Source organism: Bos mutus, chromosome 13, assembly GCF_027580195.1.
Source record: "Bos mutus isolate GX-2022 chromosome 13, NWIPB_WYAK_1.1, whole genome shotgun sequence".
NCBI classification, from domain to species: Eukaryota; Metazoa; Chordata; class Mammalia; order Artiodactyla; family Bovidae; genus Bos; species Bos mutus.
The window spans coordinates 46,969,496-46,983,639 of NC_091629.1; the positions used below are offsets into that span (position 1 = coordinate 46,969,496).

The following is a 14,144-nucleotide window of genomic DNA, read 5'->3' on the forward strand; positions in this document are numbered from 1 at the left end:
GGACGTGAATCTGAGTGAACTCCAGAAGTTGGTGATGGACAGGAGGCCTGGTGTGCTGAAAGATCATAAGGCTAGTAAGTGGGAGCACTCTGCTTTGCTTACAGCCTCATCATACTTTCAAGAACTGCACACACTGCCCCTTGTCTCCCTCCCTATTTTCCAGGGCTCCTGAATGCTGCCTTAGGTCACCACTCACTACTATGTACTGCAGTAATAGTAATTACGATGACCTCTGTTATTCATGGAGCACCTTCCTCAGCCAGGACTGGGTTGGGCTCTCTACTGACATTTCCTCATTTAGTGCCCCCAGCAGCTCTTCCTAAGGTAGAGGATATTCTAGTGCTTATTTTCATGGTTGAAAGGAAAAAAACAGGGCTCAGAGAGGTTATGACATTTACCTGCTGTCACACCACCAACAAGGAAATCTTCTGGGATGTACACCCAAGGATGACCTAAGAGCAAGCTTATTGTACTGTTACATATAAAACACATGGATTATTGGATGGGTACATTTTAATTAATCAGCATTAGAAATGCTTATGCAAGCTCTAAAAAATATTTTTTGAAAATCCACTCTGTGTCAGGGTCTGGGCATGAAGCCTGTGGTTTTGGCCCTTATGGCTTCAGAGAGGGGGCGGTTATCACTGTGCCCAAGGAGCTGATGGGATCCATGCTCAAAGCAAGAGTGTAGGGTGCCTGGGCAGGTGGGAATGTAGCAAATATCCCTTAGATGTTGCTGACCACCTCTCAGAGCCCTGAGGAGTCAGCCATCTAACAGGGAACCTCTGTTCATTTTGCAGTTAGAGGCAATGGAGACCTTGGAAGAAAATGAACATGTTACTCAGAGTCACAAAGCAGGTTATTTACTGGCCAAGACTGGAATCTAGATAAGGGTCTCCATTTCCTTCTCCCAGCACCAGGCAGGCCCCAGAGTCCCACTGTCCATGACTGTGTGGTGTTGCTGTGCCCATCGCTGGCTAAAGGGCCTCTTGAATATGACCTGGTCCCACAGTGGCGCACACGCAGTGCCTCCACTCTCCCCTCCTGAACTTGTGGCTGCTGCTGCTGCTGCTGCTAAGTCGCTTCAGTCGTGTCAGACATCACTCATCAATCCTTCCCCCCAAGTTCAGGAGCTGCCTGAGAGAACTTCTTACCAGAAAGTTGCATCGAATCCCTATATTCGATCAGATCATATTTGAGACCATGGTACTGTCTTCACTAACTCAGCCCTAGAAGGGAAATAGGCTTATGAGGAAGCACACAAGGACGCACACCTGTCAGGGCTGTACAGCATCACCCAAGGGAGCCAGGACTTGTGGACATTGGTCTATGGATGACTGAGCCCATTTTATCTCTTTCAGTTTCTACTGCACACAAAAGTAAGAAATGCAGTAGCCGTTGCTTAAGCATTAAGCATATTGAGTGCTTTATCTTCTCTAGTCTTCTCCATAACCCTCTGGGGTGGGACCACGTATAGACCGGAGGGGAGTGAAGTGGCCAGACAACAGGAGCAACTGACATCATCATTTCATCATTGGTGTTAATGCATATCAGGGACCTACTTCAAGCTCGCCCTTCATACACATTATCCCACCACATCCTCACCACACACCTGGAGGAGAATCCCATCTTTAGTCCCATTTCACACACAGGGGACCTGAGGCTCAGGGAGATGAAGCTCCTTGTCCAGGCTGCACAGCCAGTAACAGGAGGAGAGGATTCAAACTCAGCTGGCCCAGCACTGGAGCCAGGGTATGATCACCAGCACCTCAGTACCATTTTAATTTCCATTTGCCACCAGGATCCAAACACAGGTTGATTACCTATTTTACCAGCTGAAGCCTGGGGCCAACACCAGGTCTGAGCTCACTATATCACACTCAGTCCCCTTGGCTGTGTCCTGAGTAGAGACAATTCTCTGCACAAGGTTTCTGCACAGCCCTCAGCTCTGTGCCCAAAACCAGGGGAAGAAGGGCCTCAGATATTTGCAGAACTGGACACAGACAGTCTGGGAGGGTGATCTGCTGACAGGCCCAAGGCTCTGCTGGATAGGGTTCTCCATGACCCAGGCTTAAGCTTGGACACCTGCCCTGTGCTTTGATGGTAGGACCACAGTCAGGGTGAGGAAATCTAACTCCCAAAACCTCTGGACATACCCCTACATTCTCCTGGCTGCTCTCATATCCAGGACAGGGTTCCAGGTTTCTACTGAGATGCAGGTTGGCAAATGGAAGAGACGACCCTGGGTGACTAGTGGGTGCTCCCAACCTAATGCCAAGTGGGCATGCATTTGCACTTCCTGGACCGGATGTTCCGGGTTGACAGGGGACCAATGCACCAGGCATTACAACCAACTCAGACAGCAGAGGTCAAGGAATAAACAGGGTATTCAAGTCCAAGGACTCTCTTGCCCTACCAGCTGGCCTCAAGGTGATCTGAGTGAAATGTCCTTCCCTGGGGACCCAAATGCTGGGCCCTTTCCTTGTGAGATCTTGGCCAGTCACCTCCCTTCCATAAACCTCTTTCCTCACCAGAAAATGGGGCTTTCTGAACCTCCTCACAGAGTTGTCCTGAGCACCAGTTGGGAAAGTTGACCTGCGGTGCCAAGCCCAGGCCCTGGCACTCACCTGCCCCTACTAGGAGATGGGCATTTTGGCTAATGATTGCCACTCATTGCTGCCCCCAGAAGACAAAAAAGAAACTGACTTTGTCCTGGATGTGGTCCATGATGAGAAACTACCCAGCACCAACCAGTGTGACTCCAGGAGACCATGGCCAGGTGGATGTGGGTCTTGGGAAGATAGGATAGTGAGAAAAGGAAAGAGGCAGGAAGCCTGAGGGAACCATATCCCCATGGGGCAGCGAGACTCAGGGAGAAAAAAAAGCTGGGAGCAAGAGTCATACAAATGTGCCACAATGATCTTCAAACGAAAGACCAAGGAAATTTCAAATCATGGCTCACAGTCACATCAAGTCACACAGGACATTAGCAATCATCTGGTCAAATTACCAAGCATCTCTAATGATGGGACCCTCACCAACTTATCAGAGAGTGGACGGCCTTATCAGATGCCACAGAGATGCTTGGAGCATTCTAGAGCCAGGACAGGGTCTTGGGACCCACATGAGAGGAAAGCCCTAGAGAAAGGGTGGTAACAACTTGTTGAGGGCAGAGAACAAGGGAAGAAGTCAAATGATAATGATCTGCTGTGACAGAAGCCAGCAAGAAGCTGAGCTCGGGGAAGATGGGGAGGGACCACCTCAGGTGAGCCGTCACAGAGGTTGCGAGGGGATGTCGAGAGCCAGGGACAGCTAGGCAGGCGAGTTCTGGGAAAAGGGAACAGTTTGTGTGGAGGTCAAAAGCAGCAAAAGGGTTGGTATCCATCTGGAACAGAAGGAAGTCAGTAGGGCCATGGAAGGAGAGGCAGATGAGTTTGGGGTGGCAGTGAACAGTACCGCAAGGCCTTGATGGGGTTGCTGTTTTGAAGCTGAGTGCTTCGACCTCTGGCCACTGCATTGAGAGCAGAGGGGTTAGGGGCACGTGTGCATAGGAATCCTGCATACATGAGGGTACCTGTGGAGGCAGATTTTGTTCACTCACAGAAGTAACTCTACTGACTAAATGATGTAGGCAGACAGGGAAGAGGGTGGTCTGAACAACTGAAAACATTTGCCCTAAGGCTGGCTCTACTGTGAGGGATTTTATGGAGAGCACTCAGACATAAGATGGAGAAGGCAATGGCACCCCAGTCCAGTACACTTGCCTGGAAAAATCCCATTGATGGTGGAGCCTGGTAGGCTGCAGTCCATGGGGTCGCTAAGAGTCGGGCTCGACTGAGCAACTTCACTTTCACTTTTCACTTTCATGCATTGGAGAAGGAAATGGCAACCCACTCTAGTGTTCTTGCCTGGAGAATCCCAGGGACAGGGGAGCCTAGTGGGCTGCCGTCTACAGGATCTCACAGAGTTGGACACGACTGAAGCGACTTAGTAGCAGCAGACATAAGAGAAGGTTTGGGAAGAATGACCTCACTGGTCACTGACCCTGACTCTGTGGGCCACAGTTCTAGCCCCATATCTGTCCCTGTCTTTCTGGAAGACCTCAAGCTGGTTTCCAAATACTGATCGAATAGTATCATAATTTCCCTCTGAGCCTGCGTTTCCAAATCCTGATGGACTGAAGCTGGATGATCACCATAAGTCCTTCTACCAGAACATTCTCCACTTCAGCCATTCTCGGTCTTTATCCCAGCCCCCACTTGCAATGGCCGCTGTCTTGGCAGCACAAGAAGCTGCTCTTAGTCTTGGCACAAAGTCCTCTTCATATCCACCCATTCCAATTCAATCATCCTGGGTGACCTTTGCTTTGGAAGTCTCTCTCTATTCACTCTGGACAGGGGTTATTTTCATTGGAGTCTCCTTGGATGGCTCTGGACACAGGGCTTGTTTCCGGGGCAGCCTCCCACCCCATCGCCACCTGGAAGATATAAGGGCCATCAGCACCCAGCGGAATTCAGGAGGCTGTGCAGGTGAGCAAGGACTTTGTAAGTATTTTCCTCCAAACCTGTGACTGGCCGGTTTTCCACCTAATGTCACCCCACCTAAGGCCTTCAGAAGGCTTTGGGGCTGGAGGCAGAGGGATTGGTCTAATTCAGTTAGCTTCCATCTTGATTAGAGCAAATTAAGAAATAGATTCAATTAGGAGAAGTGCCAAACTGACAAGCAAAGCAGGGTCATGATGTGGTGCCCATTTATTTGTTCATACTTTTATTCAGCTAACTTTATTTTGTTGTACTGAGCGAGGAGCAGGGTTTTTACTATGTGTGATGAATTCAATAGTGAGATAAGTCACAATCCCTCCTCTAAGGAATTGCACAGCCTGATGGGAAAGGCAGCCAAGTCTTCCCTAACTGGTACCCAGGACTGTGGTCAGTGAATGAAGGCAGCAAGATGGTGGAGTGGGGCCCCCTAACCTAGACTCTGGGGAGAGTCTAGAGTGATCTTCCTAGAGGACATGATATCTTACTGAATTTGCAGAGTCAGTAGGAAGTGACTCAGGTAAAAATGAAAAGAAGAGAGAAATGTTCCAGGCAGAGAAGCCAGCATGTGGTAAAGGGCTCTGACCTGGAGTCAGGCAGGACTTTTCAAATAGTAGCTCCTTCATTCACTGGTTGTTTTGTCTCTGGGCAAGTTTCTCTGGCTTTTTGACCTGGGCTGCCCATCTGTAAGAGAGGAGATAACCACGTCTATCTTCAAGGACTGCTGAGTGTCAGAGTGATAGGTGCTCATCCAAGATCCCATTTCCCTGTGGATAATTCTCACTCCTGTTCCTCCCATGACTGTCCAGGTGTCCGGACAAGATGTTTCAGCTTTGGAAACTTGTTCTCTTGTGCGGCCTGCTCCTGGGACCTCAGCGTCTCTTCTTGACAGTCTTGGCAAGGATGTTCTGAGGAAGCTGAAATCTGGTCTTGAGAAAGGACTTGACAACCTTGACAGTACACTTGAAAGTGAGTCAACAACAGGGATGGTCAGTGGCACCTGGGAGCTTGCTTCCTAAATACTAAGCCTGTATCACCAGAGGCTGCTAGCAGGGCCTCTTTATGGGTTGTTTATTAAGAGAGGTGACTAATTGGTTCCTGGGTCACCATTTATTATTTTTCTAGAAACAAGCAACACTTAACTGAATATCACTTTACATCTTAAATCATGGTAAACATTGCTAATATATTCATAGGATAAATTCCTCAAAGTGACATTTCAAAAGTTCAAAAGTATGCATATTTTAAATTACAGTAGATATTGACAAATAATACCCTATGGTAATATTTTCTCCAAACTATGAGATTACCTTTTTTTCCACTTCCCTGACAGCACTGTTTTGGACAACTGAATTTTTTGCCAATCTCACAGATGAAAGGTAATTCATGTCACTTAGTTTTTCTCTAATTATGAAAGAATTCACTCGTATTTTTCATATTTTATTAGTCATTTACATATTTAACTTAAATATTTTATTTATATTTGTAGCATATTCTTTTGCTGGGCTATTCATTTTTCTTAATAGCCTTTGTATTAATTAACTGGAAAGGAATTTCTACTTCTGCTGACACCACTGGTTTGGACAACTGAAATTTTTTCCAATCTCACAGATGAAAGGTTACCAGGCTCCCCAACCCTTTCTCTCCATTCATGAAAGAATTCATTCATTTTTTTCAATAATTTCATAATTATGTGAAGCTAATTACTTAAATATTTTACTTATATTTATACCATGGATTCTTTTGCCAGGGCCTTCATCCATTAGGGATTTTGTAAGAACTAATTGGAAAAGGATTCCTTCTCTGCCTACCTAGCCTAGGTAGCTTTAAAATTACCTACCTATCTAGTTAATCATACGTCCTTGTAATTCTGATTTCTTGAAAGAACTTGGCCTTCTTTTCAATTTCTGGAAACATTACCCTGAGAAACATTCTTTGTAGGAGAAACTAATTTCTGTATATGATGGCCTTTCAAACCTTGCCAGGGCTTGGGCAAATGTCAAAGATATAGGAGGGACCCACTTTCCAGTTTCAGTGCTGACAAAACTGAGCTCAGAAGCAAAAGTGTCTGGATTATCTATAGGACCAGACGGAGTTTCCGCCTCTGTTTCCATCATTATAATTAGGTAGATATTGTCCATTGCAGAGCCAATCTGGAGTACTCTGATTACATATCCTTTCCTGTAGCCTTTTGTGTGGTTTTTTCTGAGCTCGTTGCTGCCTTCCTGTTTCTCATTTGAATTCTTTTCTATTTGTATATTCTGAACTCTTTTCAACTGTGCCATTCTACATCTGCCATGCCACTTCCTCTATCAAATCCCTCTTTTCTCTGAAAGGCCCTCTGTTAGGACTCTCTGTCCTCCTGCTCCTGAATGAATCACTGCTTTCTAGGCCTCTTATCTAGGGCTCCTACTTGCCACTTTAATAATTTGGAGCCATGTTTTTTCTTTGATTCTACATTTTCCATTTCTTATTTTATTCTCAGTTTGTATGAGCATCTCCTTAATCTTCACTACTAGGATCTGATGTACAATCAATATCTATTGCCTGCTCAATAGTGGATTGATTGCTTTGTTGAAATGATGAGCATATATTAGCATGAAGGCAGCATACTAGGAACAAGGTCTCCTAGCTGTGTGACTTTGGCCCATTTCTTAATCTTTTGATCCTTTATTTCCTCATCTGAAAGCACAGATAATAGTAATACCTACTTTATGAAGGTGTTATAAGATGAAATAAAATAACCTAGGAAAGTAGTCTCATTAGTACCTGGTGCCTAGGAGCTGCTTCTTAAGTTGTGTACCACACTAAACGGAGATTGTTTTTGCAGTTATCTTTCAGAATTTGAAGACTGAATTGGAATCCAGGTGTTCAGACGAGGTTGTGGAGCAACAGGAAACTGAGAATTTCTTGGAACAACTCATTTCTCGAATTTTTCAAGTAGTGAGCAGGCTTACAGGGTGAGTTGATGCTTCATGTTGGAGATCTTTGTTCCCAGAAAAGAGAATACATATCTTTGGGGAGGTAAGTTTAATATAAAAGAAAGAAAGATGAACAAACCTTGTGTGTTTTTGCAGAGCAGAAGCGGTCTGAGGCCAGCTCTGCCAGATCTTGGGGAAATTAGAGTCAGGGCTGCAGGGCCTGTGAGCATCTCATGGGTCTGGACCTTCTCATTCTGTGATTTCAGGGTCAGGATGAAGGTTCTCTTCTCCCTCACCTCTATCTGTTTGCTGATGCCTAAAGTTCCTTTTCTAAGGAATAAGACTTTTCTTCTCTGAATATAGCTGAGTATAAAAGTCTGAATGGCCTCAGGAGAGAGAAAACTAGAATTCACACCACAGAGGTGGCTCCACACATAATCTTAAAGTCAGGCAGTTCTGGGTTCAAAATCTGTCTCTGCATAAAAAGAATGAAATAATGCTATCTGCAGCAACAAAAAGATGGACATAGAGGTTATCATACTAAATGAAGTAAGTCAGACAAAGGACAAACAAGTACCATATGATACCACTTATATGTGGAATCTAAAATATGATACAAAAGATCTTATATAAAACAGACTCGTGGACATAAAAACAAACTCATGGTTACCAGAAGGGAAAGCAATGTGGGGGAGAAATTAGGAGTTTGGCATTAACCTTGCTAAGTTGCTTCAGTCATGTCCAACTCCTTACAACCCTATGGAGCATAGCCCGCCAGGCTCCTCTGTCCACAGGACTGTGCAGGCAAGAATCCTGGAATGGGCTGCCATTTCCTACTCCAGGCATTAACATATACACACTACTCTATATACAGTAAACAACCAACAGGGACCGACTATATAGCACAGGGAACCATACTCAGTATTTTGTAATAACCTATAAGGGAAAAGAACCTGAAATAAAATTACCTCTATAAATATACGTAGCTCTATCTGAATCACTCTGCTGCCCACCTGAAACTAACACAACATTGTAAAGCAACTATACTTCAATTAAAAAAAAATTCTGGCTCTGGCACATATTCACCCTTGGCGTCTTGAGGAAATCACAGCTGTTTGAGCCTCAGTCTGCCACGCCATCCATCCAGGGGTTGGAAAGAATCCAACCCCTGAGCAGGGCTCTCATGAAGACCAAAGCAGGCAAGGTCCATGAGGCTCAAAACTCAGCACAACGCTGGCAGAGAAGAGCCCAGCAAAGGTGGTCAGCAGGAGTGACAGGTGTGAACTGTGGTTTTTACACAGGGTGAGAATCAGGAACGTCCAGGTCCCGGATATCACATTCGAAGCGACTTCTGAAAACAGTGCTGACGTGTCGATCCCCATCACTGCTGACGTCACCGTGAGCCTGTGAGTAGCCTTGGCATCTGAGGGTTGGGAGAGGCAGTGAGGTATGGCCAATAGGTCCAATCTGGAATCAGGCACTTTTCCACCCTGCTGCCTTGGTCTCCCAATCAGTAAAATAAGGAGGCCTTTGCAACTCCTAAATCCTAACCTTTAAATTGTTCTAAGAAACATTGCCCAGAATGAAATCTTTTTTAAAAAAATCCTCCATTTTTTTTTGGAATATTTTTTGGAATATATTTTTTTGGAAATATATTTCCAAAATCATAAAACTTAATCTAATGATAAAAGTTGAAAATTTGAGAAGACATGAACATTTTTAACACTTCAGCAAAGTTTCCTCTAGCATCATTTTTTCCTCTCAAGATTCTCTTTAAGTAGCAGTGACCAGTATGGGCCATATAGTAGTGTACAGGTCGTAATGAAGGGCATGAGAAAATTATATGGAAACTATAATTTCTAAGTATTTTAATTACTTTATAAATACAAAGAGAAAGGAAAATGCAGATGTGTAGAAGAGTCTTTATAAATTAAGTGCACTGTGATTTCATCATTTATTATCATATGAGATCTTGGGATAGTTACTTAACCTCTCTATACCAAACGTTTCCTCATTCTGAAAATAGAGATAATAGATAGTATTTTTCTCTCATGGTTCTGCTGTCAAGATTAAATGGATTAATCCAGGTAAAATATTTTGTTTGAAATACTAACACAGGGTTTGTGCTCAAGAAATGTTAACTATTATTTTTATTTTATTTATTGGTGTGATACTGCATAGAAATTTCATACGAAGCCAAACCCATGTGGCCAGGAGAAGTAATACCTAATGTAAGAATGTAGATTCCATAAAACATTTACACACTATTGACTTTATCCATAGACATCCCATGCAATGGCCATCTAGAGAGAGAGACTCATGTGAGCAACATGAAGAGACTTCTCCACCTCTGTTCACTGTGAATCTTATTCCCTGTAGGCCTCTGTTGGGTGAGATTGTCAACTGGACCTCAATGTGGACCTCCAAACTAGTGTCAGCATTGAAACAGATGCTGAGACTGGTGACTCCAGGGTGGTCGTGGGAGAATGCACCAACAACCCAGAAAGCATCTCACTCACGGTGCTGCACAGGTCAGGCCCACACATCTCAGCAGAGCAAGGAATTCCAGAGGAGCTGGGACCCATAATTTCAGCCCTATTCCTAACCTGGGAGGGAGCAGAGTATGGTTAAAAAAAAAAAAAAAAAGTTCAGGCTCTGGAGTCAAGCTAGCTTTGCCACTCACTTGGGTCTTTGTAATCAATTTAGCCTATAGAAGCTTTAGGCTGTCCCTGGGATTTTTAAACTGGAGGATGGTAATTTAGCCTATTACCTAATACTAAAGTCATAGGCTACTATGTTGACCAAATGAGAAAATGCAAGTGTTTAGCATACTCAGAGAATATTTGGCCAAGCACATACTAAGCTTTCAGTAATAATAATATCCATCCTGATTTTCTGTCTCTTGGTTCTTCCCATTACTAAGACAGGAGTGTCAACCTCTCAAACCATTTCTGTGAATTTGTGTATTTCACCTTTCAGCTTTATTTGTTTTGCTTCATGGTTTTTGAAACTCTTTGTTAGATGCATGCACATTTAGCATTGTTATATCTACTTGAAGAACTGACCCTTCTCTTATTATATACTGTCCCTCAAAAAATAATAATGATAATATACTGTGTTTACCTTCTTGCCTCTAGTTAAGAGTGGGCAAGAAGAGTAATCTCTGCCTTGGGCTCTAATTTCAGACTGCCCTAATCATCTTCCACTCAATGGAAGATTCCCAAAATGAGATGGTGAAAAATTAATTCTCTCCATTTAAATCACTGCTCTCCAGTAACCAACAAAATCTAGATCTTAAACTGTGTGCTTGAAAGAGCAGGCTTAGTCCAGGGGTGAAGGTAGAGAGAAAAAGGCCGATCCTGGTCCTGGCAGGGAGAGGAGAAGTGGTCTGGAAGCTGAAGACTGGGGCAGGTTGGCCTTGGCAGGTATCAAGATTGAGCCATGAGTAGAGGTCAGTCCATCCTGCTTCTAAGAAGGGGTCTGATCATAGATTGCCTAGAAACCCTCCAAAACCAAAGATAGGCTCTGCAGCCTACCATCACTTGGAAAGACTGTAAGTCCAAATGCCTGAGCTCTGCTGGACACTGCCCAGCCTCCAGCACCAAGGAAATCATATCCTTCTGGGTCTCAGTGACCGTATCTCTGAAATGGCATTCCACTCTGCTGCTCCAAACCCTCAGGGGGCCTTTCTCTCCACTTTGGGTGGAATCTCAGGCCTTCCCAGGGCCATCTAGGCTCTGCCTGATCGGGGTCCACCCTCATATCACTGTGCTCTCCCTCTTGGCCACTCTGCCCTAAACACGCTAGTTTTGCTCTGAGTCTCAGAAAAACTCCTTCCACTCAAGATCTCTGATGGGCTGCTCTGGCACCTAGAACACCTATCCCCCACCCCATCTCTATGTACATCTCATCATTCAGGGTCTAAAACTAGGTTCCTCCTATTTTCTCTTTCCAGATCTACTCTCCCCCTTCTGAATACCTGTCACAAGTTGTCATTATATATTCAATCATATGTTTACTTCATTTATTCTTCCGGCCAAAAATGTGTGGAGCAGCTGCTCCACGTGAGGCAGCCGCCATTCTGAGCTCTGAGGAATTTGTTGGTGACTGCAGGCAAGGAGCTTGTTCTCGTGGAGCTTAGTCTCTTGAGGGGAAGGCAGACAGGAGAGCATTCAGTACAGCAATAAAGGGCTCACACGGGGAATTTCAGATGGCAAAGATCCCTGAGTAGTGCAGCACGCTTAACAGAATGCTATAGTACAAAATGTTGCAAAGTCCTTCCCTTATATAGTCAGGAGGGCTGCCCCTGAGGTGGTGAGGGCTGCCCTGAAGGAGCCAGCCTTTTAATATGGGGCTGACCAAAAAATTTATTTGGGGTTCTCCATAAGATGTTACAGTAAACTCTCAGAATGAGCATTTTGGGCTCGAATATTTAGGTATCACAATAGAGCTGCTTGTGCTTTGTTCATCACTGTGCCCCAGTCAGGCTGGGTTCCCAGCACATTTGGTATTCTGTAAATATGTGCTGAGGAATAAATGAATGGATGGCTAGATGGATGGATGGATAAAAGAATGGATGGATGGATAGATGGATGGAAGGATGAGGTGTGTGATGAGACTCGAATGAGCTACTGGGTGGGCTGCTGGTCAACCATGGAGTTCTAAGTGATGATCCCCCTGGGTAGAGGCTCAAGTCACCTGACTTCAAGGTGCTCTACCATCACCAACCTTTATCAATTTCCTCTCTTCTCCAGGCGCCCTGGACTGCTCAACGATGTTGTGGACTTTGGAGTCAACCTTGTAAGACAGTTGGTGTCCTCTGTAGTGCAGCACGAGGTGAGTCCCCCACTCTTGGGGCTGCAGAGTCAGGCCTGGTGGGGGCAGGTGTGACATTCCATGGGTGGGCTGTACTCTCTGGGCACCTTCCTTTCTGAGGGGCCAACTTCCCTTTGAGTTGTCAGTTGCTACCCATTCCCCCACCCTGCTTCACTCAGCCTGGCCTGGGGAGGAGAAGAGGGCCCAACATGAGCTGAAATCACTGGGTCCCACACTTGAACCATTTGCCATACCCATGGACTGCCAGTAGGCCTTTTAGCTAATATTTTTCTTATTTCAATACAACTTTACTTAATTTATTTAAATACAAAAACTACATACACCATAGGTCAGATCCTATGTATCATATACAAAACCATATGTACCATGTGCCCTAAATTCAAAGATTCTAAATTAGTCACTCTGGAAGGGGGCTAGGAATCTGGGTTGTTGTTGTTGTTTTTTTTTTTATCCTCCAGGAGGCCCTGAGATTTACTGAACTGGAGGATCACTGCTCAAACTGTGGTTGTCAGACCAGCAGCACTGACCTTCCCTGGGCATTTTTTAGAATGCAGACCCTTAGGTCCCACTCCAGACCTGCTGCTCATTAATGCATTTTAACAAGATCCTTGAGGAGTTGTATACACACAAAATTGTGAAAAACACTTCTCTATGGTTCCCAGGGCCCCATTTGACCCTTGAGGTTTCAGAGTCCAAAGGACAAAGTTTCTAAGAGCACAGGGATATGGGATGCTTATAGTCTAGATACTTAAGGTACTGGGATTATAATGTTCTGAGGTTTTTAGGATTCTAGTGTCCTCTGGATCTCAGATATGGGCCTTCTAGGTTTCCACTGTTCTAGAATCCTAAGGGTCAGAAGATCTGAGGCCCCAAGTAGTGAGCATGGGTGGCGGGCAGGGTGCTCATAGCAGGTAATAACCAGTCCTCTAACTTCTCCCATCTCTCTTCTCCCTCCTCACCTCCTCACCTCTTTCTTTTCTTCCCTCTTTCCATTTCTCTCTGTGTGACCCTGGCTCTGTGTGACCCTCAGCTGTGCCCACGAATCCGCGAGCTCCTTGAAAGCCTGGATGCAGAGTGTGTTAAGAAACTCATTGGTAAGTCACAGCCTGGGGAAGTGGCTCCCTCTGCAGCCTCACAGGGGCTGGTATGCCACTCTATGCCTACAGCACCAGCAGGTCTGGCCAGGGGACCCTGGAGGAGTGTGGTTGAAGGGGTCCCTGCAGACTGAGGGTCTCTGTCGGCCTTTGAGAGCTTCTACTGCCCTCCTTTGTCCCACTGGCAGAACCTGCTGCCCAGAATGATGTGAGAAAGAGGACAGGCCAGATCTGGATCTGCTACTTAGCAACTGTGCAGTCCTGGTCAACTGGCTCCACCTCTCTGAGCCTGCAGGTTCCTCCAAGGTGAAAGGAGATTGTAAACACGGCTTAGCTGATGAATGGATTTAAAGAAAAAGCAGAAAAAGCCTAATATCCAGTAGGCATTGATGATAAACACCGCCCCTTCCATTTCCCTTCTTATGAGGAGATGTGGTTTCATCCCCAGCCTGGACCTGGGTCTCTGGCATCGCTGGGGTTGCTGGGGCTGTGGGCAACAGAAATGGGATGAGTGAAGCATCAGGGTCCTGGAGGCAGTTCTTCTAGAAAATAGCCACAGACCCAGTTCATTGGGCCATCGCTCTGTGCTTCTTATATATTATCTCACTGGATCCTTGCAACGACCCTGTGGGGATGGGTAGTGTCATCATACCCATTTTACAGATGAACTAGCTGAGGCTCAGAGAGATGGAGTGACACACAAGAGGTCCCGTGGCTGTCAAGTCTGACCTGCTGGAGGGTGGCAGTCACTGGTG

General features: G+C 45.3%; 1 protein-coding gene across 1 annotated transcript in view; it reads left to right on the forward strand.

The window, feature by feature from the left end:
- BPIFA2 (BPI fold containing family A member 2) overlaps nucleotides 1–13,699 on the forward strand; it is a 14,801-nt gene extending 1,102 nt beyond the window's left edge. The window contains 6 exon segments of the mRNA XM_070382027.1: nucleotides 8,761–8,865; nucleotides 9,839–9,858; nucleotides 9,861–9,990; nucleotides 12,214–12,295; nucleotides 13,326–13,389; nucleotides 13,578–13,699. Of these exon segments, the coding sequence (XP_070238128.1) occupies nucleotides 8,761–8,865; nucleotides 9,839–9,858; nucleotides 9,861–9,990; nucleotides 12,214–12,295; nucleotides 13,326–13,389; nucleotides 13,578–13,699 (523 nt within the window).
- The last annotated feature ends 445 nt before the right edge of the window (nucleotides 13,700–14,144 follow it).